The 23,729-nt window shown below is 42.9% G+C and overlaps 1 protein-coding gene across 2 annotated transcripts in view; it reads right to left on the reverse strand.

Annotated features, from left to right (window-relative positions):
- LOC142906931 (uncharacterized) overlaps window positions 1-23,729 on the reverse strand; it is a 70,462-nt gene that overhangs the window by 20,311 nt on the left and 26,422 nt on the right. For both annotated transcript variants that reach the window (XM_076055705.1, XM_076055706.1), the window contains 5 exons: window positions 13,922-14,080; window positions 11,734-11,892; window positions 2,983-3,087; window positions 1,078-1,236; window positions 218-325 (listed from right to left, as the gene is read on the reverse strand). In XM_076055705.1, coding sequence (XP_075911820.1) covers window positions 218-325; window positions 1,078-1,236; window positions 2,983-3,087; window positions 11,734-11,892; window positions 13,922-14,080 — 690 coding nt within the window. The remainder of the gene's footprint in view (window positions 1-217; window positions 326-1,077; window positions 1,237-2,982; window positions 3,088-11,733; window positions 11,893-13,921; window positions 14,081-23,729) is intronic.

Raw genomic sequence — 23,729 nt, forward strand, 5'->3', positions numbered from 1 at the left:
GACCTTATTGGTCACCCCATGTCCTTATAAATATTATCCTACAGTCCCATCACAAGGCAGAAACACAAACAAAAACTATGTTTTGCCCACTTTTAAATAGCTGTAGGGCATATGGTCCTGAAAACTAAATTTCCCTGTACAAGAATACGTGTAAACCGTATGGGTTGACACGTATGACAATGGTCGTCCAAATCATCTTCCCAGGCCAAACCGTTACCCTGCGTTAGGGTGGTGGATAAGCAGGAGTCTTCGCCTGCCGCGCAGAACTTATATTCTTCGGTGATTCCCAGTCCGGCACTCCCGTAGTAGCAGATCTTTGCAGTGACTGCAACAACAAAACAAACCACGCTCGCATCAGCAAGTGAGAGAGACAGAGAGGGTACTGTAGCAAAAGAAGACACGTGGTGAAGGGATAATGAATGAGAGGGTGGTGTAGCTAGAGAAGACACGTGGTGAAGGGATAATTGATTAGAGGGTGTGTGCGCTCCGCTGATGCGTTACTCGTCACGAGTTGTGAAAACTCCATGTAACTTAATAAAAGGTCGTACCTTTCTCTTCTTTCACAACTCGTCGGAGCTTCTTTACACAAGTACAGCACACCGGTTGTGTGTTGGAGAGTAAACCCACTACAACATTTAAAAATCGAGTGCCGTGATTTTTCGCCAGTAAGTACAACTAGCAGCATCATCAGGCAACAGCCAGAGTTGTGGAGAAATCCTCCTCCTGTCTCGGTCTTAAACAAAGCGTGACGATTTAGTTTAATAATTCAGCACTAACCGGTTGTTGTATGTTGGAGAGTTCAAGCCACAAACACACATTTACACAATTGTGTAGCTGGTGATGTTTCGCTTGGGGTGTGATTACAACAACAACCAGCGGCCAATTTTGCCTGTCGCTTGATGAGGATTAGTTTAGTTTTCCTTTTGTCAGTAAGGTTTTGACAGTACGTAACCACAAAATAAGAGAGAGATGAGTCCTAGTTTAACATTTGTCGATAAGGTTTGACAGCAGGTAACCCACAAAATAAAGAAGGGGGGGGGTGAGAGTGGAAATCCATAATTCGAAATCCCAACTTACCGTAATTGCAGTTTTTTGACTGGCAACAGCTGTAGTACTTGACGATGCCCGTGAACGAGGGCTTCATGCCCACGATAGATTGTCTGATCTGCGTCTTAAAGTCGGGTGCGTTACATTGTGCCTGGTTGGCGCAAATTTTGCCCTTGAACATTCGGTCGCCTGCAAAACAAACGCATGCGAATTGAGAGCGGAAACGGTAATGTGCTTTGGTTTAGCCAGGGTGTATGTGTGAGCTTAACTGTGATTGATCGCACATATAATCGTGCACTCTGCTAAAAGCTATGCCACAGCCAGGTGCGTTTTTATTATTATTATTTAAGAGAAGGCAATGGTGAACAGGGATCGGTCCCCGAGGCCCTGTGTGCACAGTATAGTACGGGGCACACACCCCCCAATTTCGATTTTGGCAGATTTTCATGCTGTTAAGCTGCATAGCTCCGATAATATATCTAACTGTTAAAATTATATTGCTTGAATGTCCATCGACTGACAGGAGGATCTCGGTAATGTTAATTGACCGGTCAGTTATTGGTGGTAATCAAGATGTTGCACGATTAAGACGTTGATATTAAAGTGTATTTTAATAAGTAAATACTTGTAATAATTGCATCTGGAATATGAACACCGGTGCTCGATTCCATTTACACCCGGAGGAATTGAGCTGCGGCGTTGTGCGACATGGAGGGGTGACGAGGGAAGTGTCAGGTCGCTCTTGCAGATACGCAATTGCCCGTTAGAGATTAAACCTTTTGAAATGAAATTTTTGCCGTCCCACAAACGCACCCTTTGGTGCTCAGCTGTTTTGGAATCGCCCACTTTCTCTTCGGGAGAGACAGAACACAACACAGAGTATATCAATTTATTCATCGTCAGTTTAAAATGTAGGCTTTCGTGACCAATATTATTCATAATAAAGGTCTTTGGGTTAGATCGCGTTATTTATGTGTCGTAACCCTCCACCACCCGACACAGCCAATCAGCAAAAAAGTGTCATGTTGACAAAATACAAATAGTTCACTACTTTAGCCCACCGGTGTGTTGAAGAGTGAATCCACAACATTTACATCCAGCATCATCGGGCAATTCGCCAGAATTGCCCGATGATGCTGGATGAAATTACCAGCGAAACGGCGTACTCAATCTGTAAATGTTGTAGATTCACTCTTCAACACACCGGTGGGCTAAAGTAGTGAACTATTTGTCTTTTGTCAACGTGACACTTTTTTGCTGATTGGCCGTGTCGGGTGGTGGAGGGTTACGACACATTTATAAATAACGTGATCTAACCCAAAAACCTTTATTATTTATCGTCGTCGACCTAGTTAAATTATTTTGTAATCATTGTTGCGGTCGTCTATTTAGCTGATACGACCCCCCCCCCCCCCCACCTCGTTAGAGGGACAGGGTAGACTGGCTGCATTTGCATCGCAATAAAGTTGTTAATACCTTGCTGTAGACTGGCTGCATTTGCATCGCAATAAAGTTGTTAATACCTTGCTGTAAAAGACAGGAAAGACTTCTGATCATCTCTCCACGTTTTTCCGCATCATGCCCTGTGATAAATGCCACAACGTAACGCAGCCCAACTGTTGCGCTAATCGGAGGTGCGGGGTAAGGACGACAAACTAAATACACCTCAATAAGCAGTTCTAGAGAAATACGTTCGTCAATCTCAATTATTTAAAAGTGCACAGCTCCCAGTGGATTCCTAATATCAGAAGCAAGAGCGTTAAAGGCGACCGCAAAGTGCATCTGAAAGTTCGCAATGTGATGACCCCTATCATTCACCTCGATCACCACCACTATCACTACCCCTATCTCTATTCCTGTCATTACCACTACCCAATACCCCTATCACTGCATGCATGTGTGTAGCTAAATCAAGGCCTCGCTGGAATAGCTTACCCTGCATCAGCAGTGCAGTCACACATGAATCTTGTCCAGAAGGGCAGAGCTTGTCCTTTTCATCAATTCCCAAACCGACACTTCCATAATAACAGTATTGAGTAACTGCAAAACGTGGAAGGAAGCATACTAAATCATGTGAATGTAGTCACAATGGCAGATTGCACTCATACACACACAAAGCACTTGCCACGAATGATCCATAATACAGACAGTCCCCGGATTACGGAAGGGTTAGGTTCCATAGAACGATCCAAAACCAGGATTTTCCATATTTTGTAAACTAGACAATTTTCTCCCTAAATCAAGATAAAAGCCGGAAATGGTTGTAGCCTCCTCTACCGTTTTCCCTTGGTACTGTAACGCACTATCGTGTATCACGCTATCGCTACCTGTATCATATCGCTGTACATATGCTCTGCACTTCCTATGATTCTTTCAATACATCGAATATCTACCATAACACTTGCCATAATTAAACTGATGGAACAAACTGTATCCAATTATGTATAAATACCACGAAACATTTTTTATTAATTGTTAACAAAGAGCAGTCATTTCCGAATGTTCATTTACTGTATATTAGGCTAGGCCTAGACTTACACATTTGGCTAGGCCCACCTTACGCCTCGATTTGCGGTATTCATCCGTAACCTCACCATGCTGCACTTCGGCTGAAGTGAGCAGGTAAAAAGTGAATTCGTAACTCTAAACTATAAAACGAACACTAAAAACTTTTATTTTACCAGGTAATGCCCCACTGAGCTATGTAGCAATTTTTCAGAAACGACCCTGGCCATCACAAATGATGGCAGTTCAGAAATGTGGCTTATCACGTGAACATTTCTAGCAGCAGCCAAATATTGTAAACGTGTGGTGACGTTGATCTTAAGTCTGGAGGGAAAAACCGGACCCGGAGAAAAATCCACGCGAGCAAGGGGATAAAGACATGCAAACTCAAAATATACAGCAGGCACCATGAGATTCTGGAGCAAACCCACGAGCTCCTGCGTACCAGGCGAGGTAGTTAACATCGCCGAGTCATCGTGGCACCCACTAGACCTCCACTTTGAGTATAGGCACTCTCCAGGTAACAGCCACACCCCTCCAACACCTTACAGGCTTACATGATGTACACCAGTTTCTGGTTAGAAAGTTACAGTGCAGAGTAAGTCTGTTCTCCTATAACGTGGTGGCAGTTGTTGCATTCCTGAAGACCACCGTGTTAATGGACAATCGCATTGTAATAATACATAATATAATATAAAGTGAAATTTTGATTTAAAGCTTTCGTGACTGCAGGGATTCATATTCTTGATTCTTTCGGTAAAGTCACGTAGAATGAGAATAAAATAATAAATGGCTAAAATAAAATAAAACAATAATATTCTCACGACGTTTCGGCCACAGCACAAGCGGCCTTCATCAGGTGAAGGGGACGAGACTGTCTGGAGGACAGCGCTGGAGTGACAAAGAAACGCTGAGATCACAACCTTTAAGCTGTGTGAGAAGAAACAAAACGCCTTGACAAAGGAATTAGCATATAATTTAGCATTGAAATGGCTGAGTGATTAGCTTGTGACTGGTCACAGAAAAGGCTATGTTAAAGTTAAAGCATACACATCCGCAAAGGCACCCCTTGACAAAGGAATTAGCATAGAATTTAGCATTGAAATAGCTAAGTTAAAGTATACACATCCGCAGAGGCACTCCTTGACAAAGGAATCAGCATAGAATTTAGCATTGAAATAGCTGAGTGATTAGCTTGTAACTGGTCACAGAAATAGCTATGTTAAAGTCAGAGCATATACATTCACCGAGGTACCTAGTACAAATCAAACAGGATAATTTAGCATTGAAATAACTAGGCGAATTTAGCATTGAAATAACTGAGTGATTAGCTTGTGACTGGTCACAGAAATGGCTATGTTGAAGTTAAGGCCTACACATCTGAGCTATTCACAGCAACTGGGTATACAATACAATATATAATGAATACTATATAGTGAACCAATAAAAAATACTAAAATATAAATTACCTCAATGTTATCAATAAACTCTATATTCTCCAATCAGCTAAGCTACCAACAATAAGTCGTTATATATCACAATGCTATATGGCGAAGAATGGGTGGATTCTTACCCTTAACTTTAGCAACACGGATAGCTACGGGTCCCATTCAGACGGACGAGTTCATCCATGGTCGGAACAGAGGAGAGGGAGAGAGACAGCTGCGAGGCGCTATTATACTCCATGTTGTAAACCATACCATTAACCGTGGTGTGAGAGGTATTAAGAGTCAATGCCAGCGAAGGAGCTGCGGTCTGAAGGTCATCGTAAAATACAATTAATTAAGAACGGAAATGGTTCAAAACATCTTTCCAATGGTTACTAAGCCAGAATCCATCTTCTCGGTTGAAATTGTCTCTGTGCTTGTATATGTGAATGGCCTCATGAACGAATCTCTCATGGTAGCCGGTTGGTTTGCAAAGAACCTCCGTCTTGGATAAGTCAATGTCATGTGAGCCCACTGAATTGTAACAGTGATCTGCCACGGCAGAGGAGTTCGTTCTACCGTGTTTCAAGTCTGCTTTATGTTCGCGGATGCGGTCCGAGATATGTCGTTTGGTTTCTCCAATGTAGCTACTACCACAGAGGCACTTTAGTTTGTAAACGCCCGGGTACTGTATGTCTGGAACCGCATCTTTTACAGATGGAACTAGGTCACGGATTTTATGTACTGTGTTGAATCGGACCTGGATCTTGTGTTTATTCAGGATTTTGGAGATCTTTTTAGTGACCCCTGCAATGTAGGGTAAGGTGATGGTTTTGAGTGGCTCCACAAGAGGATCCTTCTTCATGACTGGAGTGATGGCTTTGCGGATTGTGTAGTCCAGGGGTCGGGAACCTTTTTGACTAAGAGAGCCATGAAAGCAAAAAATTTGGAAATTTATTTCAGTGAGAGCCATATAATATATTTTAAAAGTGAATTCAACTAAATATCAGTATAATAAGCCTCTGAATTTATTCTTTTAAATAATGTTGTTATAACACTCACCATTAATGCGACTTCTGGTGCTGCATGGATTTGCTGATGTCTTTGTAGTCGGGTTGGTACTTGGTGAGGTTAAGCTTCATGCAAGCGTTGAGGCTTTCATCCGTTAAACGTGATCGTAGGTTGGACTTGATGTTTTTAAGATGTGAGAATGACTGCTCACATGCATACGTAGATCCAAACATGGTCAATACAGCAATACTCACACGCTGCAGTGTGTGGTATGTGACAGGAAGCGCGTTCCAAGTTTTGAGAATCAGCTGGTCTTCGGGTTGGAGTTTTTTCATTTCTGTCCACATGTGCTTGCTCGCCAACTCCGCTTTCTGTCGTGTGATTCTTTCCAAATCTTCATTCAGTGACTTGAACTTATTCACCCACATGTCTGAGGCCTTCAGGTCAGCCACTTCTGCTTCAAAATCTCTGACGGAGACACCAGGGATGTAATTCAGGTCGGCTGTGTTCAGTGAACACTCGTTTGGATGGGTGATGAACTTAAAAAAGACGAGTGTGCTCACGAAATTCTCCAAAGCGTGCTTTGAAGGACTGTAGGAGACTGGATGTGCAGCCAGCTAGCTGGTGGAGATCAAGGTTTTGAATGGGCTCACTTGCTGTGCATGCATCTTTAAATTGGCTCAGTTTTTCAAAATGTAGTAAACGACCTGTTTCAAGATCCGTGATGAAAAGCTCCAGCTTGTTTTCAAAAGCAAATACAGCTTGTTGAAGGGATAACACTGTATTTCCAATGCCTTGCATTTTCACGTTGAGCTGGTTCAGATGTTCAGTCAGATCTACGAGATAGTAAAACTTGAGGAGCCACTCGGTGTCGGCTAGCTCAGGATGCCCGACGCCTTTCATTTCAAGGAAAGTCCGGATTTCGTTCAGGCAAGCCGCAAAACGGCTAAGCACCTTCCCTCTTGACAACCAACGCACATTGCTGTGCAAAAGCAGACCAGGATAGTTATTTACAACTTCATCCAGCAGTGTTTTAAACTGGCGATCATTTAAGGCTCGGGCAACAATAAAGTTGATCACACGAATGACCAGCGACATCACTTCGCCAAACTGCCTGTCACACATCTGAGCACAAAGTGCCTCCTGGTGTATAATGCAATGGAAACTTAGGATGGGTCTATTTTCATGTTCACGGAGAAGCGCCACAAATCCTTTGTTTTTCCCCACCATACACGGAGCACCATCAGTACACACTGAGAGAAGTTTATCCATAAGTAGACTTTTTTCTTGAGCAAACTCCATGAAAGACTTGAATAAATCCTCACCTCTTGTGGACCCTTTTAATGGCAGAACAGCAAGACTTTCTTCGCGCAGTGTGTCACCAACAGCATATCTTGCAATCACGCTGAACTGCGACAAATGGCTCACGTCTGTTGACTCATCCAAAGCCAGAGAAAAGAACGGCGCTGCATTTATGTCCTTCACTTGCGTTTCCTCCACTTTGTTTGCCATCACGATGGTACGATCATGAACAGTTCTTGCCGACAGAGGCATGTCTTGTATCCGTTTGATTATCTTGTCTTTGTTCGGAAGATCATCAAAAAGTTAATTGGCTACATCCAGCATGAACGTTTTAGCATACTCGCCATCTGTGAATGGTTTTCCGTTCCTCACTATTGCTAAAGAACCAGCAAAGCTAGCCGAATTATAGTCACCTTGCCGGGTCCATACGCGGAGTTGCTGCTGGCTAGCTTGCACCCTGCTCAGAAGCTCTTGGCACGCTTTCTTTCTGCTGTCTCCCGCAGGGTATTTTGATGCAAAGGTAGCGTGGCGCGTGTCGAAGTGCCGCTTTACATTCGACCGTTTCAACGATGTAATTTTGTCATTGCAAATTAGACACACCGCAGAACCCGCTCTCTCCACAAAGGCGAATTCTTCGGTCCATTCGTCCTGAAATGTACGATACTCGTCGTCTTTTTTTCTTTTCGCCATCTTCTTCGTCGAAGGGTTAGCTTTGAGCTAATGACCGAGCAGACACAGTCTCAGACTGATTCAAAAGGGGGCGTTTACCTGTTTTACCCAGCAACGGCAAACGTAGGCCAGTATCATCCAATTAAAATAATGGACAATTGCTCCTGCAGCCCTGAACAGGACATGCGCAGTGAAAAATCGATGGATGGATTAAAACAAGTGAGAATATTTTGTTTTATCTGCGAGCCATATGCAATCATCAAAAGAGCCACATCTGGCTCGCGAGCCATAGGTTCCCGACCCCTGCCTTACATGATGTACACCAGTTTCTGGTTAGAAAGTTACAGTGCAGAGTAAGTCTGTTCTCCTATAACGTGGTGGCAGTTGTTGCATTCCTGAAGACCACCGTGTTAATGGACAATCGCATTGTAATAATACATAATATAATATAAAGTGAAATTTTGATTTAAAGCTTTCGTGACTGCAGGGATTCATATTCTTGATTCTTTCGGTAAAGTCACGTAGAAGGGAAACAATAAAATAATAAAAAATATATAAATAATAGACCTATATTTTTTATTTCATTGTTTCCCTTCTACGTAACTTTACCGAAAGAACAACTCAATATAATGAAAGTGGTAAAGCACAGTCCGCAATAACGCATGAGATGATGACGCGTAACGCAGGACCTGAACGTTTAAGGTAGCAGCGACTATTATAATCCAGCAGTATCCCAATGCATTGTGCGACGACGATGATGATACTACGCCGAGGTAACAGTCGTATTACGACCACTTATTCCCACTCACGTGACATAATTCAAGCTCGCTCAATTGTGTTATAATATATAATTATAGGTGGTAAAGCACAGCCCACGAAAACGTGCGAGATGATATGTAACGTAGGCCAAACAAAGAATGGAGGCGCGTATAGGGTAGCCTCTAGAATTATCCAGCAGCATCCAAATACCCTGTTTGTTTATGACGATCATTGAGAAAAAATAAAAACTGTTGCTTTTCACAATGCCATACGAAAGAAGAAGTTTGATGCTATGCCGAGGCAGCCGTATGACCGCTTATTCCTACTCGTGCTGCGACGTAGTTACATTCGCTCGATCACGTTGCATCCAATTCTCAATTTTTTTTCCCTCTAATACATTCTTCACTTTGCATATACAATTCGCGGTATGAAAACAACACACAGCGTTACAGGATAACTGACTGCCTTTGCTTTCAATCACATGTGTAGTGGATTCCACAGAGGCACACACTCGAACTTGGATGCAACACGTTTATTCTTAATACAACGGGGTAACTATATTAACACTTGATAAAGGGTGGTAACCACCACGTGTAACTACGTAACCGAAGACCGAAGACGTAGCCGGCGGATTCGATTCCCAGAGACGAACAGCCAAGATCGCTCTCGGGACTCGCAAGTCGCGGCCGACGCATGGGCTAAAACAGTGCCTGCCTGTATTACAGACGTATCCAACCCCGCGTTCGGGACCGGAATAAAAGGTTCCTGGTCATTGGACACTAATATCTGAGCCCCCACTAGTGCCAAACCCCAGGCAACTTTATTCAAGGGTCCCAATAGGATTCCTCCCGCGGTCGCTTCCCGGTCGAGCTGCTTTTGCAGCCGCAGTGGCACAAGCATCTGCGCACCGGGCGGAGAGAATGTCTCCAACTCAACTGGTCTTACCTTGCTCGTCACTCTGTGTCGCCTCTCCTCCAACCCCTGTCGTCGGCGGAAGCGCATACTGGGAGGTCCTCCTTGTCTTCCGGTGCAACAACCACCTCGGAAGGTGTGGTGCACGCCGCCACTCCAGCAAATCGTTTTAAATTAAGATGCACCTGGATGCTTCGTGCAACCAAGTTCTTGTGCCAGTGCCAGCAGCGACAAGAGAGCACTGCGCAAGGCGATGGGCATCTCGGGTCATCCCCCCCCGCCTCCACGCGGTAAACCAGTGTTGAACGTTGGACGGCGGATCGTAGATGGCCGCCATTGGGGTGAATGCTGTTGGCAGCGTGAGCCTCTCAGTCGGCGGGATGGCATAGAACGCAGCCAAGGCATCATCATCTTCAAGAGCGGTGGGGAGCGCCCGCAGCGGTTCCACCTAGTTCCATCCAGCCAACTCACAATTTGCGTAGAAACGGCGATGAAATGCTTCCTAATTGCCACCAGCTCCGGAGAATTCCTACACAAAGGGGAGCAGTCGCTTGAGTGATGGGACTTCAAGCGGTTTTTTTTGGGCGGGAGTTCCAATTTAGCGGGATCCTCGTACCGCCCGACCTCCAAAATGGCCGCTCCGTGCGCAGGCTGCACGTCCAAATTTTCCCGCGCGCGAAAAGCGGCAGCAGCAGCGGCGTCGTCGTCGATGTCCCGTGGCTCCTGCGCTCCGATGCTCCGCCGCCGGCTCCTCCAGGTTGAGCTCGGCGACCAGCGCTGTTGCGGTTTGCATGCAGCTCTCGGCGAGGCGAGCGCGGTGCGCCTGGCGCTCTCTCTTTGACGGCGGCGAAGGGGCGGCGTGATGGACGACCCATTGTTCAGCCTGCAGCACCGCCTCGCACCCTCTCTCCGGGGCTGCGATCCCCAGGGCTGTCTGAGGAATGATCCCCCTCGTAGTCTTTGTTGTCTGAAGACGTCTTGGTGAGTTGTTTCCTTCGCGTGAAAAGTACACCTACCCTGGGCTATCACTGTGTTATTCTTACCACTTCTGATACCAGTTGTAGTGGATTCCACAAAGACGCACACTCGAACTTGGAGACAACACGTTTATTCTTAATACAACGGGGTAACTATATAACCACTTGCCGGGATAACGATATAGCATGGTAACCACCACGCATAACTACATAACCACTCAACAGGATAACGATGTAAGGTGGTAACCGCCACAGTTAGCTACGTAACCACTCAACAGGCTAACTACATATACTCGGACCAGGTCAGCTAACACCCTGCCTGGTCCACGATGCCGTGCATGATGCCCGAAGACCGAAGACGTAGCCGGCGGATTCCATTCCCAGAGACAAACAGCAAAGATCGCTCTTGGGACTCGGCCTTAATGGGCTGCGGCGTGGCCAGGCTCCGCCCTTGGACACGCCATTTTCCAGATCCTTTTCGGAGACTCTGGGCCCACATCATGTGTCCCTCTCACCTCGTCTTTGGCCAGCTTTACTACCTCATCCGGTCACGTGCCTTCTCGGGTCCTTACCGAACCTCTCTCTGTCACCCGAACTATGCCCCCTAGGGGCCCTTTTGGTGTCATCTGGTTGAACACCATATTGGACTAGGCTCTAAGGAAAGCTGTCTCTGGTGTGGACCAATCAATTTCAAGGACAATGCATACATTATCAGTGTGTTCTTTGTTTGCATTCTGACCGCAGGGATTGTGGTTAATGCAAACATGAATCCTCGTAAAAAGGTGTCAGTTTTGTTGCTAGCTCGCTTGTCGGAAGGGGATTGCATCACGTGGGGTGTGGGGCCTCGTCACATCTAGCGGAGGATCGCTCCGCCAAACAAAGTAGTTCCGTGGTTCATCTTACTGGGAATGTTCGTAAGCGCGGGCATTCGTAAGCATGCAGCTATTCGTGAGCACTCGGGCGTTCGTAAGCACATGGGCGTTTGTAAGCGCCGGCGGTCGTAAGCCCGGAAGTATTGTATCCCCGGGACCGCCTGTATGGTACTGCATTTTCACTGCCATTAGGTTTTTCAGGAAAACAACCCAGAAGCATTGAAGTACACCACCGTGAGTTTATTTTATTACCGTGGTTGCAATAACTTTCCTGGCAGCAGGAGGTGCCATCGACCGTGCCAGCGAACGTTGGCAGTTTTCCGAGGATGTACTGTTTCATCTGGTCCTTGAAGTCGGTCGCATCGCACTGTGCTTTTGTTGCACAGGTTCTGGCCAAAGAACGAACACCATCTGCAATGGAGACGTAATTGGAGAGAAGAAAAATGAAATCTGCAGTTAAGTATAAACGACATATAATTTGCATGTGTACGTAATTCAATCTAACGTTTTTGTTGTCGTTGTTGGCAAAGCACGTCCCAAAATGTAAAAATAAGAGGATTACGTACAAGTACAGCAAAGCCATTCCGTCTCGCGGGTTTTAGCCATCGCGGTGTTGTGACAAATGTATTAAGTTTTGATTTAAAGCTTTCGTGACTGCAGGGATTCATATGCTTGGTTCTTTCGGTAAAGTCACGTAGAAGGGAAACAATAAAATAACAGGCTTTGATATATTACAATAAATTATTACAGCACATTCGTTTGCATGTTTACCACAAGTACTGTGTGTGGTTAATGCCGTACATGATGCTGCACAATAAATATCTATTTGGTGTTTGAACATCTTAACACAACTCCTGCTTTAAATTTTGATTTAAAGCTTTCGTGACTGCAGTAATTCATATTCTTAGTTTTTTCGGTAAAGTCACGTTGAAGAGAAACAACAAAATAACAAAATATATATAAAACAATAAAAAAAACAATAAAAAATTCTCACGACGTTTCGACCATAACTCAAACGGTCATCATCAGGTGTGTCGGTTTGCATAAATTTATTTTGAAAACGGCATATTTATTTATTTATATAAAAATAACGTTTGCGTCACGCGCAACGATTGGCTGTTTGCCAGGACTAGTCCATCTATTTTTTGAAAAGAGGAGGGGGGAGACGAAATTTGTTTTTTATGTATGCTGTCTGAAAGGCACTGTAAGCGTGAACAATCAATCAAGACCTGAAATGGTTTATCAAATCCTTCCAGTGATTGCTAAGCCAGAATCCATCTTCTCGGTTGAAATTGTCTCTGTGCTTATTCCTTCTCAAGTGACAATTCAAGTTCGCTCAATTTCGTTATAACATATAGTTATAGGAGGTAAAGCACAGTCCACGATAACGCGCGAGATTATACGTAACGCAGGCCGAACAAAGAATGGAGGCGCGTATAGGGTAGCCTCTAGAAGTATCCAGCAGCATCCCAATACCCTGTGTGATGCTATGCCGAGGCAGCCGTATGACCGCTTATTCCGACTCACGCTGCGACGTAGTTCCGCTCACTCGATCACGTTGCATCCAATTCATTAAAAAAATCCCTGTAATACATTCTTCACTTTGCATATACAATTCGCGCTATGGAAGCACAGGGTTACAGGATAACTAACTGTTTTTACTTTCAATCACATGTCTAATTTTCAGAATCCATATGCATGCATGATAATGTCTCAGCTGTGTCGAAATGTTTTATTTCATTTGAGCTTTGGGTCAAATCGCCCATCAGGTTATACAATTGGATATTACGTGAAAACACGGTGATATTATATGGTACGGTTTTATTTAACAGTACACGGTTCAGGTTTTCAAGAACACGACCCAAACATACATACAGAGAGTCCTTGACTTATGAAGGAACAGGTTTTATATTCCCGAGAGACGTTCGCAAGTAGATTTTTTGTCGTATCTTAGAACTCAAGAGTTAATTGTACAGTAAATACGATCAGTCCCATTAAGAAAGTGATACGGTTTCAATAAAAGCAGGGAAGCATAGTTAAACTCACAAATAAGACATTGTACATTTTCACGTAATACTGCAATAAATACTGTATAGTGAATAGAATGAAAGTAAAATAAAAAAAATAAAGGTAACATGAAAAAAATGATCGGTAATTTTTTCCGCTCACTGAGTCCTGATGCTAGCTCGCTTGTCGGAAGGGGCGTGGCAACAACGCGGGATGACGTGGGGGCCTCGTCACATCTAGCGGAGGATCGCTCCGCCGAACAAAGTAGTTCCGCGGTTCATCTTACGGGGAATGTTCGTAAGCGCGCGAGCGTTCGTAAGCATGCGGGCGTTCGTAAGCCTGGAAGTTTCGTATCCCCGGGACAGCCTGTATGGTAACCGCATTTAGGTTTTTCAGGAAAAACAACCCAAACACAGAGTTTTTGTTTTATTACCGTCGTTGCAACGATCTGTCTGGCAGCAGGAGGTGCTATCGACGGTGCCAACGAACGTCGGCAGTTTTCCGAGGATGTACTCTTTCATCTGGTCCTTGAAGTCGAACGCATTGCACTGTGCTTGTGTGGCACAGGTTCTGGCCTGGTAATGAATACCACCTGGAATGGAGGTGTAATTGGAGAGAAGGAAAAAAAGAACAAAAAAATCTGCAGTTAGGTATAAATGACATATCATTAGCACGTGTACGTATTGAAACTTAACGTTTTTCAACGGTTTTACTTAACTTGACTCCTGTGTCGTGGTCAAATCGTCAAATCTTGTCATTTACATTTCGATAGTTTCCCGTTGTCCAATCAATCCCTAATTTTGCACACGTACTCAGATCCGGTGACAATGCATGCCTATATCTAATAATAATTTAATTGGCTCCTTGAAAGCAATTCACTTTTTGTATGGACGACTTGTTAATTATATATTTTTGTGATGGTCAAAAACGCCGCGGTCCCTAAACTCTGGAATCGGCTCGCCCAAGAAGCAGGGCCACGTTTCTCAGGCGCCACGTGTCTCAGGCGCGCCTGCTCCGTGTCAAAAGCTTACAGGCACCCTCCATACAATAGTGGTACATTGAAGATTAATTTATAAAATAACCTATTAATTCAAGTAAGCGTTGATCTGGGAGCAGGCACCACATAATTGATGTACTTCTCGACGGTGAGTTAAACGAAGTTGTGAAAAATTTCATTGTATGTCGTCAAATCTTGCAATCAAAATGTCCTCCAGTTACCGTTGTCCAATCGATCCCAAATTTTGCACACACTGACATCCAGACACAATGCATGCCTGAATCAAAATCGCCAACAATTAATCAATTACTTGCCTCATTTAAACCAATTAATATTTGGTATTGAAGCCTTATTCGACGAGTGCTTTGCAAACAGGTTTTGTTAATATATATTGATCCCAACGTAGGAGTCGACACTTCGAAACTTGCCTGGAACATATTCTTTTCGTACTATTATTTTTAATTTTTTCCTTCAAGGTAAACAGTCACATCAAATTATTTGGTGTGTTTACAAAAGTTATTTATTATGATGTAGTGCATCCAGTGGGACAATGAAAAGACAGGGTCAATGACTTCATTTTTGCACTAACCCCTTTGAAAGTGACATTTTAACATTTGTATTGATGTTTTATCCATTTTTTTAATTAAGCTGTTTGTGGTCGACAAATCATTTGAATGTTGGCCTTTCGATCTCAAGCTCAAAAGTTCAAATCTTGGGTATGAAATTTGTAGGGTTTTTTTTCAATTAACATTTTTGGTACTTTATATAGATCTTTAAACTCTAGCACATTTTAGAGTGAGTTGTCTGTGCTTGATAAGTTGACTGAGGTTGGGAAATGTGACTTTTATATTAACATTTTTAACTCATCTCGTGAGTTCAAGCCCCGACTTATCACAAATTGCCAGCCACTCTTTGACCCAAAATCATTTGTCCTATACAAACCGACATCAAACAAAAAACAAGGACCTACGGTAACGACAAATGGTAAACAAACAACGGATCATGGGAAGAGAAAGCAAAAATGAAACTGCTACGCAACAAAGCGACGGTTAGAAAAGGCTCGGCAAAGTACCAAGAAAAGCGTGCAAAATTAAGATGAAGAGGCAAAGCGCGCCAGACTTGACAAACGACGTGATCATTTTCATGATGAAACAAGCACGTAACGTCCAATTTCAACGAGACCGTCAACATCACATAGAATCAATAAATCAAGAAACACTCGTGATGGTCGATTGCAATCTGTGCGTGAACACACGTGACAATTCAGAGTTGCAGAAAGACTTGAAGCACGTGATGTCACATGAAAGCGAAATCGTCTATCAATCGCAACATCTTCAAGCACTCAATGCTGACATGACAACATTTGACAATGCAATCAACACATTCTGTCATTAAATCTGTGAAGTCTGCACCAAACTTTCCTATCCAAAATCATATTTACAGAGTACGACGTAACGAAAATGCATTGCACTATCTACCAATCGAATTGTCATCAAAGCAAACATTGGAAATGTGTTCACGTTGCAAGACACATCAACAGTGACAAAGAGCTGCACTGCCACAAGCTCACTGGAATTATTTGGATCCTGGTGAAATCCCAGATGTGATTCCAGTCTTAACAACGTCTATTATCAATGGTTATACCATTTGTCAAGATCATCAAATTCCGTGGAGTCTTCAGTTAATTTGGCTTCCGTGGACAGGCATTGCTCTTTGCTATGGACATTTTTCAAGTTAATGACACATTTCCACAAGCAATGCATAATACTGCAATGGTTGTCATCACAACACATCGTGAGAATCTAAACATCACATGTGAATTCTATATATTTCGAAAATAAGTTTACAATTTACTTAACTGGCTAATTCAAAACAGTCCACTTTATCGGGATGTAACAATCAATTAAGAAGCAAACATCGCTGATGTACATTCAGTGGCTTTTCCTGTGCAACAACCAGTGGAACAAAATCAGCCGCGATACTTACTTGAAACCGGATTCCCACCACCATCCATCCCAGAAGAATTCCCTCATCAAGACTCTATACCATAGAGCCCAATGCAATTCCGACCAGGAACACATTGCCAGTGAACTTAAGCACATACACCAAGCTCTCAAGGCTATTGGTTACTCCGTCTATACAATCCGCAAAGCAATCACTCCAACCATGAAGAAGGATCCTCTTGAGGAGCCATTAAAAACCATCACCTTACCCTACATTGCGGGGGTCACAAATGAGATCTCCAAAATCCTGAATAAACACAAGATCCAGGTCCGATTCAACACAGTACAGAAAATCCGTGATCTGGTTCCGTCTGTAAAAGATGTGGTTCCAGACATACAGTACCCGGGCGTCTACAAACTAAGTTGCCTCTGTGGTAGCAGCTGCATTGGAGAAACCAAACGACATATCTCGGACCGCATCCGTGAACATAAAGCAGACTTGAAACACAGTAGGACAAACACCTCAGCCGTGGCAGATCACTGTTATAATTCAGTGGGCTCACATGACATTGACTTCTCCAAGACGGAGGTTCTCTGCAAGCCATCCGGCTACCATGAGAGATTCGTTCATGAGGCCATCCACATATACAAACACAGAGACAATTTCAACCGAGAAGATGGATTCTGGCTTAGTAACCATTGAAAAGACGTTATAAACCATTTCGGTTCTTGATTGATTGTATTTTACGGTGACTTTCAGACTACAGTCCATTCGCTGGCACTGCTTCTTAGTACCTTTCACACGACGGTCAATGGTATGGTTTATAGCACGTATAATAATAAATAGTATAAGTGTAATGTTTAACATAATTGAAAAGGCAATATATAGTTTCGTAATTGTATAGTGAATATACAGCAGTGTGGTATACAGTAGGGTTTGTAGAATAATACATAGTGTAATATTCCAAGTCTAATATTTTATAGTCTAAAGTATAGGGTAGTGTATAGTAATGCATTGTATTATTCAAGGGTGGGGTTTGTCTATGGCAGTGTATATTACGGTGTATAGTCGTGTAATGTAGAAAAAAGTTTAGTTGGAGGCATATCAATATAATGCATAATGTTAGAGCTTACATTGGGCTGTGTATACGATATTATACAATGTAGTTTAGATCATTAGACCTCCTTTGCCAGTACCAAAATATAAGAATAGGGGTTTTCCCCTTTTTTCTGGCAACAAAACTGAAACCTTTTTTCTAGGATTCATGTCTGCATTAACCACAATACCTGCAGTCAAAATGCAAACAAAAACACACTATGATAATATATGCATTGTCCTTCAAACTGATTGGTCCACAGCAAGGGACGGCTTTCTTTTGAGCCTCGACCCAATTGGTGCTCGCCTTTTGGCGTCATCTGGTCGAGCACCAATTGGGTCGAGGCTCAAAAGAAAGCCGTCCCTTGGTGTGGACCAATCAGTTTCAAGGACATTGCATAAAATATTATAGTATGTTTTTTGTTTGCATTTTGACTGCAGGTATTGTGGTTAATCCAGACATGAATCCTTCAAAAAAGGTTTCAGTTTTGTTGCCAGAAATAGGGGAAAAACCCTATTCTTAATGTAGTTTAGATTGGAAGGTATAGCATAGTTCTTTGTTTTTTTTGGTAAAGTCACGTAGAATGAGAATAAAATAATAAATTGATAAAATAAAATAACACAATAATATTCTCACGACGTTTCGGCCACAACACAAGCGGCCTTCATCAGGTGAAGGGGACGAGACTGTCTGGAGGACAGCGCTGGAGTGAGAAAGCCACGCTGAGATCACGACCTTTAAGCTGTGTGAGAAGAAACAAAGCGCCTTGACAAAGTAATTAGCATATAATTTAGCATTGAAATGGCTGAGTGATTAGCTTGTGACTGGTCATAGAAAAGGCTATGTTAAAGTTAAAGCATACACATCCGCAAAGGCACCCCTTGACAAAGGAATTAGCATAGAATTTAGCATTGAAATAGCTAAGTTAAAGTATACATATCCGCAGAGGCACTCCTTGACAAAGGAATTAGCATAGAATTTAGCATGGAAATTGCTGAGTGATTAGCTTGTAACTGGTCACAGAAATAGCTATGTTAAAGTCAGAGCATATAAATTCACCGAGGCACCTAGTACAAATCAAACAGGAGAATTTAGCATTGAAATAACTAGGCGAATTTAGCATTGAAATAACTGAGTGATTAGCTTGTGACTGGTCACAGAAATGGCTATGTTGAAGTTAAGGCCTACACATATGAGCTATTCACAGTAACTGGGTATACAATACAATATATAATGAATACTATATAGTGAACCAATAAAAAATACTAAAATATAAATTACCTCAATGTTATCAATAAACTCTATTCTCCAATCAGCTAAGCTACCAACAATAAGTCGTTATATATCACAATGCTATATGGCGAAGAATGGGTGGATTCTTACCCTCAACTTTAGCAACACGGATAGCTACGGGTCCCGTTCAGACGGACGAGTTCATCCATGGTAGGAACAAAGGAGGGGGAGAGAGACAGATGCGAGGCGCTGTTATACTCCATGTTGTAAACCATACCATTAACCGTGGTGTGAGAGGTATTAAGAGTCAATGCCAGCGAAAGAGCTGCGGTCTGAAGGTCATCGTAAAATACAATTAATTAAGAACGGAAATGGTTCAAAACATCTTTCCAATGGTTACTAAGCCAGAATCCATCTTCTCGGTTGAAATTGTCTCTGTGCTTGTATATGTGAATGGCCTCATGAACGAATCTCTCATGGTAGCCGGTTGGTTTGCAAAGAACCTCCATCTTGGAGAAGTCAATGTCATGTGAGCCCACTGAATTATAACAGTGATCTGCCACGGCAGAGGAGTTCGTTCTACCGTGTTTCAAGTCTGCTTTATGTTCGCGGATGCGGTCCGAGATATGTCGTTTGGTTTCTCCAATGTAGCTACTACCACAGAGGCACTTTAGTTTGTAAACGCCCGGGTACTGTATGTCTGGAACAGCATCTTTTACAGATGGAACTATATCACGGATTTTATGTACTGTGTTGAATCGGACCTGGATCTTGTGTTTATTCAGGATTTTGGAGATCGTTTTAGTGACCCCTGCAATGTAGGGTAAGGTGATGGTTTTGAGTGGCTCCACAAGAGGATCCTTTCTAGATTTAAAGCTTTCGTGACTGCTAGGATCCATACTCTTTGGTTCTATTGGGTAAAGTCACTCCAGCGCTGTCCTCCAGACAGTCTCGTCCCTTCACCTGATGAAGGCCGCTTGTGTTGTGGCCGAAACGTCGTGAGAATATTATTGTGTTATTTTATTTTATCAATTTATTATTTTATTCTCATTCTACGTGACTTTACCGAAAGAACCAAAGAAGATGAATCCTTGCAGTCACGAAAGCTTTAAATCGAAATTTAACCGCCTCTACGGAGAGGGATTCCACACCACCTTAAGATCATTCAACAGACTCCGGGATAAGAAGGCTCAACTAATCGAGTCTCTCACCTTTCTGAAGAGATGCCGCGACTCTAAGGTAATACCAACCGCATTTACACTAACCTCTGCTGTTGCAACGTCTCTCAATGCAAAACGAATTCTAGCTAGAACTAGCTTCGCTCTTATCTCGGAAAAAATCAGACTTACACGCACCGAACTCGATCAGTTAGACAAGACACTCTACAAATCACACTTAACATTGACAGCAACAATGTCTACATCGGATTGGGAACATGTAGACAATATGACTACCTCTTCGGCTGCCACTATGTCGACCAAATGTAGGGACAATTTGATTTCCAAATTCAATCACCTCTCCAGCAAAAAATCGGATCCACACACCGAAAAGATAGACGTCAACAAAGTCGTAATTAATCGCAGTAACAGTTCCATTTCTGATGGTCTGAAATCCGTTTTAGCTAAAGGTCTAAACTTTGCTGTCACACCGAGACACTTACCGGTTAACGATATCATTGCCCATGTCGACGTTGCACTCAAGGGCTTGAGTCACATCGCTGCAGACGTAGCAAGATCTGAAATCGCTGCAACCCTCAAAAACGCTAAGTTGCCACCCAGCAACATCAGCAAAGACGAACGTTTTGAATTATCTCAATTAAGAAAGAGATGATATTTTCATCCTCTCAGCCGACAAGGGCAATGCCACTGTCATCATCGACAACACAGAATATAATAACAAAATTCAAGAACTACTCAACGATGCCAGCTATACAAAAATAAAAAGAGATCCCACCAACAGCCTGGTTACCAAGACGAACAAAATCATCTCTGATTCAACAGCATTAATTGATTAGACCAAACAGTTCTCGTTGAAACCCTCTGCTGCCAGAACACCAAGATTATATGGCCTTCCAAAGACATACAAAGAAGATACACCCCTTCGTCCCATCGTCTCTACTATCAACTCCCCCACCTATAAACTGGCACGTTTTCTTGCTGATATACTGCGACCTTTCACTGGAAAACCACCTCTGCGGTACTAAATTCTACTCACCTGGTATCGACAATCAAAGGCATTTCCCTGTCCCCAGACGACCTGCTTGTCAGTTTTGATGTGGTGTCCTTGTTCACCAAAGTCCCGGTACCTGACACCATCGCTATCATTGAAGACCTGGTTCATCAAGGACTGCACACTGATGTACCCCCCCTGGTGAGACATTGCTTAACCAACACATACTTCACCTGGAATGGAACTTTCTACAAACAAACTGAGGGCACCCCAATGGGCTCCCCCCTATCTCCGGTTGTAGCCAACGTATTCATGGAAAAATTTGAAACTGACGCCATCCAGACCGCCACTCTACGCCCGACCTTATGGAAGAGATACGTGGATGACACCTTTGTCATCTGGCCACATGGCCAGCCTGCTCTAGACCAATTCCGCAACCACATCAATTCCATACACCCAGCCATCAGATTTACCATGGAGGTCGAAAAACATGGCAAACTACCCTTTTTGGATGCCTTAATTAAAAGGAGACATGATGGTTCAATGAGCCACTCTGTCTACAGGAAAGCTACCCATACAGATGCTTACTTGAAACCGGATTCCCACCACCATCCACCCCAGAAGAACTCCCTCATCAAGACTCTATACCATAGAGCCCAATGCATTTCCGACCAGGAACACATTACCAGTGAACTCAAGCACGTACACCAGGCTCTCAGGGCTAATGGTTACTCCGACTACACAATCCGCAAAGCCATCACTCCAGTCATGAAGAAGGATCCTCTTGTGGAGCCACTCAAAACCATCACCTTACCCTACATTGCAGGGGTCACTAAAAAGATCTCCAAAATCCTGAATAAACACAAGATCCAGGTCCGATTCAACACAGTACATAAAATCCGTGACCTAGTTCCATCTGTAAAAGATGCGGTTCCAGACATACAGTACCCGGGCGTTTACAAACTAAAGTGCCTCTGTGGTAGTAGCTACATTGGAGAAACCAAACGACATATCTCGGACCGCATCCGCGAACATAAAGCAGACTTGAAACACGGTAGAACGAACTCCTCTGCCGTGGCAGATCACTGTTACAATTCAGTGGGCTCACATGACATTGACTTCTCCAAGACGGAGGTTCTTTGCAAACCAACCGGCTACCATGAGAGATTCGTTCATGAGGCCATTCACATATACAAGCACAAAGACAATTTCAACCGAGAAGATGGATTCTGGCTTAGTAACCATTGAAAAGATGTTTTGAACCATTTCCGTTCTTAATTAATTGTATTTTACGATGACCTTCAGACCGCAGCTCTTTCGCTGGCATTGACTCTTAATACCTCTCACACCACGGTTAATGGTATGGTTTACAACATGGAGTATAACAGCGCCTCGCAGCTGTCTCTCTCCCTCTCCTCTGTTCCGACCATGGATGAACTCGTCCGTCTGAATGGGACCCGTAGCTATCCGTGTTGCTAAAGTTAAGGGTAAGAATCCACCCATTCTTCGCCATATAGCATTGTGATATATAACGACTTATTGTTGGTAGCTTAGCTGATTGGAGAATATAGAGTTTATTGATAACATTGAGGTAATTTATATTTTAGTATTTTTTATTGGTTCACTATATAGTATTCATTATATATTGTATTGTATACCCAGTTGCTGTGAATAGCTCAGATGTGTAGGCCTTAACTTCAACATAGCCATTTCTGTGACCAGTCACAAGCTAATCACTCAGTTATTTCAATGCTAAATTCGCCTAGTTATTTCAATGCTAAATTATCCTGTTTGATTTGTACTAGGTGCCTCGGTGAATGTATATGCTCTGACTTTAACATAGCTATTTCTGTGACCAGTTACAAGCTAATCACTCAGCTATTTCAATGCTAAATTCTATGCTGATTCCTTTGTCAAGGAGTGCCTCTGCGGATGTGTATACTTTAACTTAGCTATTTCAATGCTAAATTCTATGCTAATTCCTTTGTCAAGGGGTGCCTTTGCGGATGTGTATGCTTTAACTTTAACATAGCCTTTTCTGTGACCAGTCACAAGCTAATCACTCAGCCATTTCAATGCTAAATTATATGCTAATTCCTTTGTCAAGGCGTTTTATTTCTTCTCACACAGCTTAAAGGTCGTGATCTCAGCGTTTCTTTGTCACTCCAGCGCTGTCCTCCAGACAGTCTCGTCCCCTTCACCTGATGAAGGCCGCTTGTGCTGTGGCCGAAACGTCGTGAGAATATTATTGTTTTATTTTATTTTAGCCATTTATTATTTTATTCTCATTCTACGTGACTTTACCGAAAGAACCAAAGAAGATGAATCCTTGCAGTCACGGAAGCTTTAAATCGAAATTTATAGCATAGTTGTAACGCAACACAGGACAGAGCAGCGCATTGTGGCTGTTTCTCCCCCCTCCTCCGTTCCGAGCATAGATGGACTCGTCCGTCTGAACAAAGCTCGTCGCTTTCTGTGGTGCTAACGTTGAAAAGAAAAAAGAAACCGCCACTTTTTTCGACATAGAATTGTAATGTATAACCACTTATTGTTAGTAGCTCAGCTGATTGGAGAGTATATTGAGTTTATTGATAACATTGATGTAGTTTATATTTTAGTTTTTTATCAGTTTACTATATGGTATTCATTATATAGTGTAGTGTATACCCAGTTACTTTATGTTAATAGCTCAACTTATTGAATAATATATTGAGTACATTTATTATATTGATGTAGTTTATACTTAGTTCTTTCACATTGGCTTATTTTATTTTATGATAGTTGAAACGTCGTGAGAATTTT

The sequence above is a fragment of the Petromyzon marinus genome, chromosome 72, assembly GCF_048934315.1.
Source record: "Petromyzon marinus isolate PM22_M1 ecotype Great Lakes invasive population chromosome 72, UKy_Petmar_22M1.pri1.0, whole genome shotgun sequence".
Classification (NCBI taxonomy): Eukaryota; Metazoa; Chordata; class Hyperoartia; order Petromyzontiformes; family Petromyzontidae; genus Petromyzon; species Petromyzon marinus.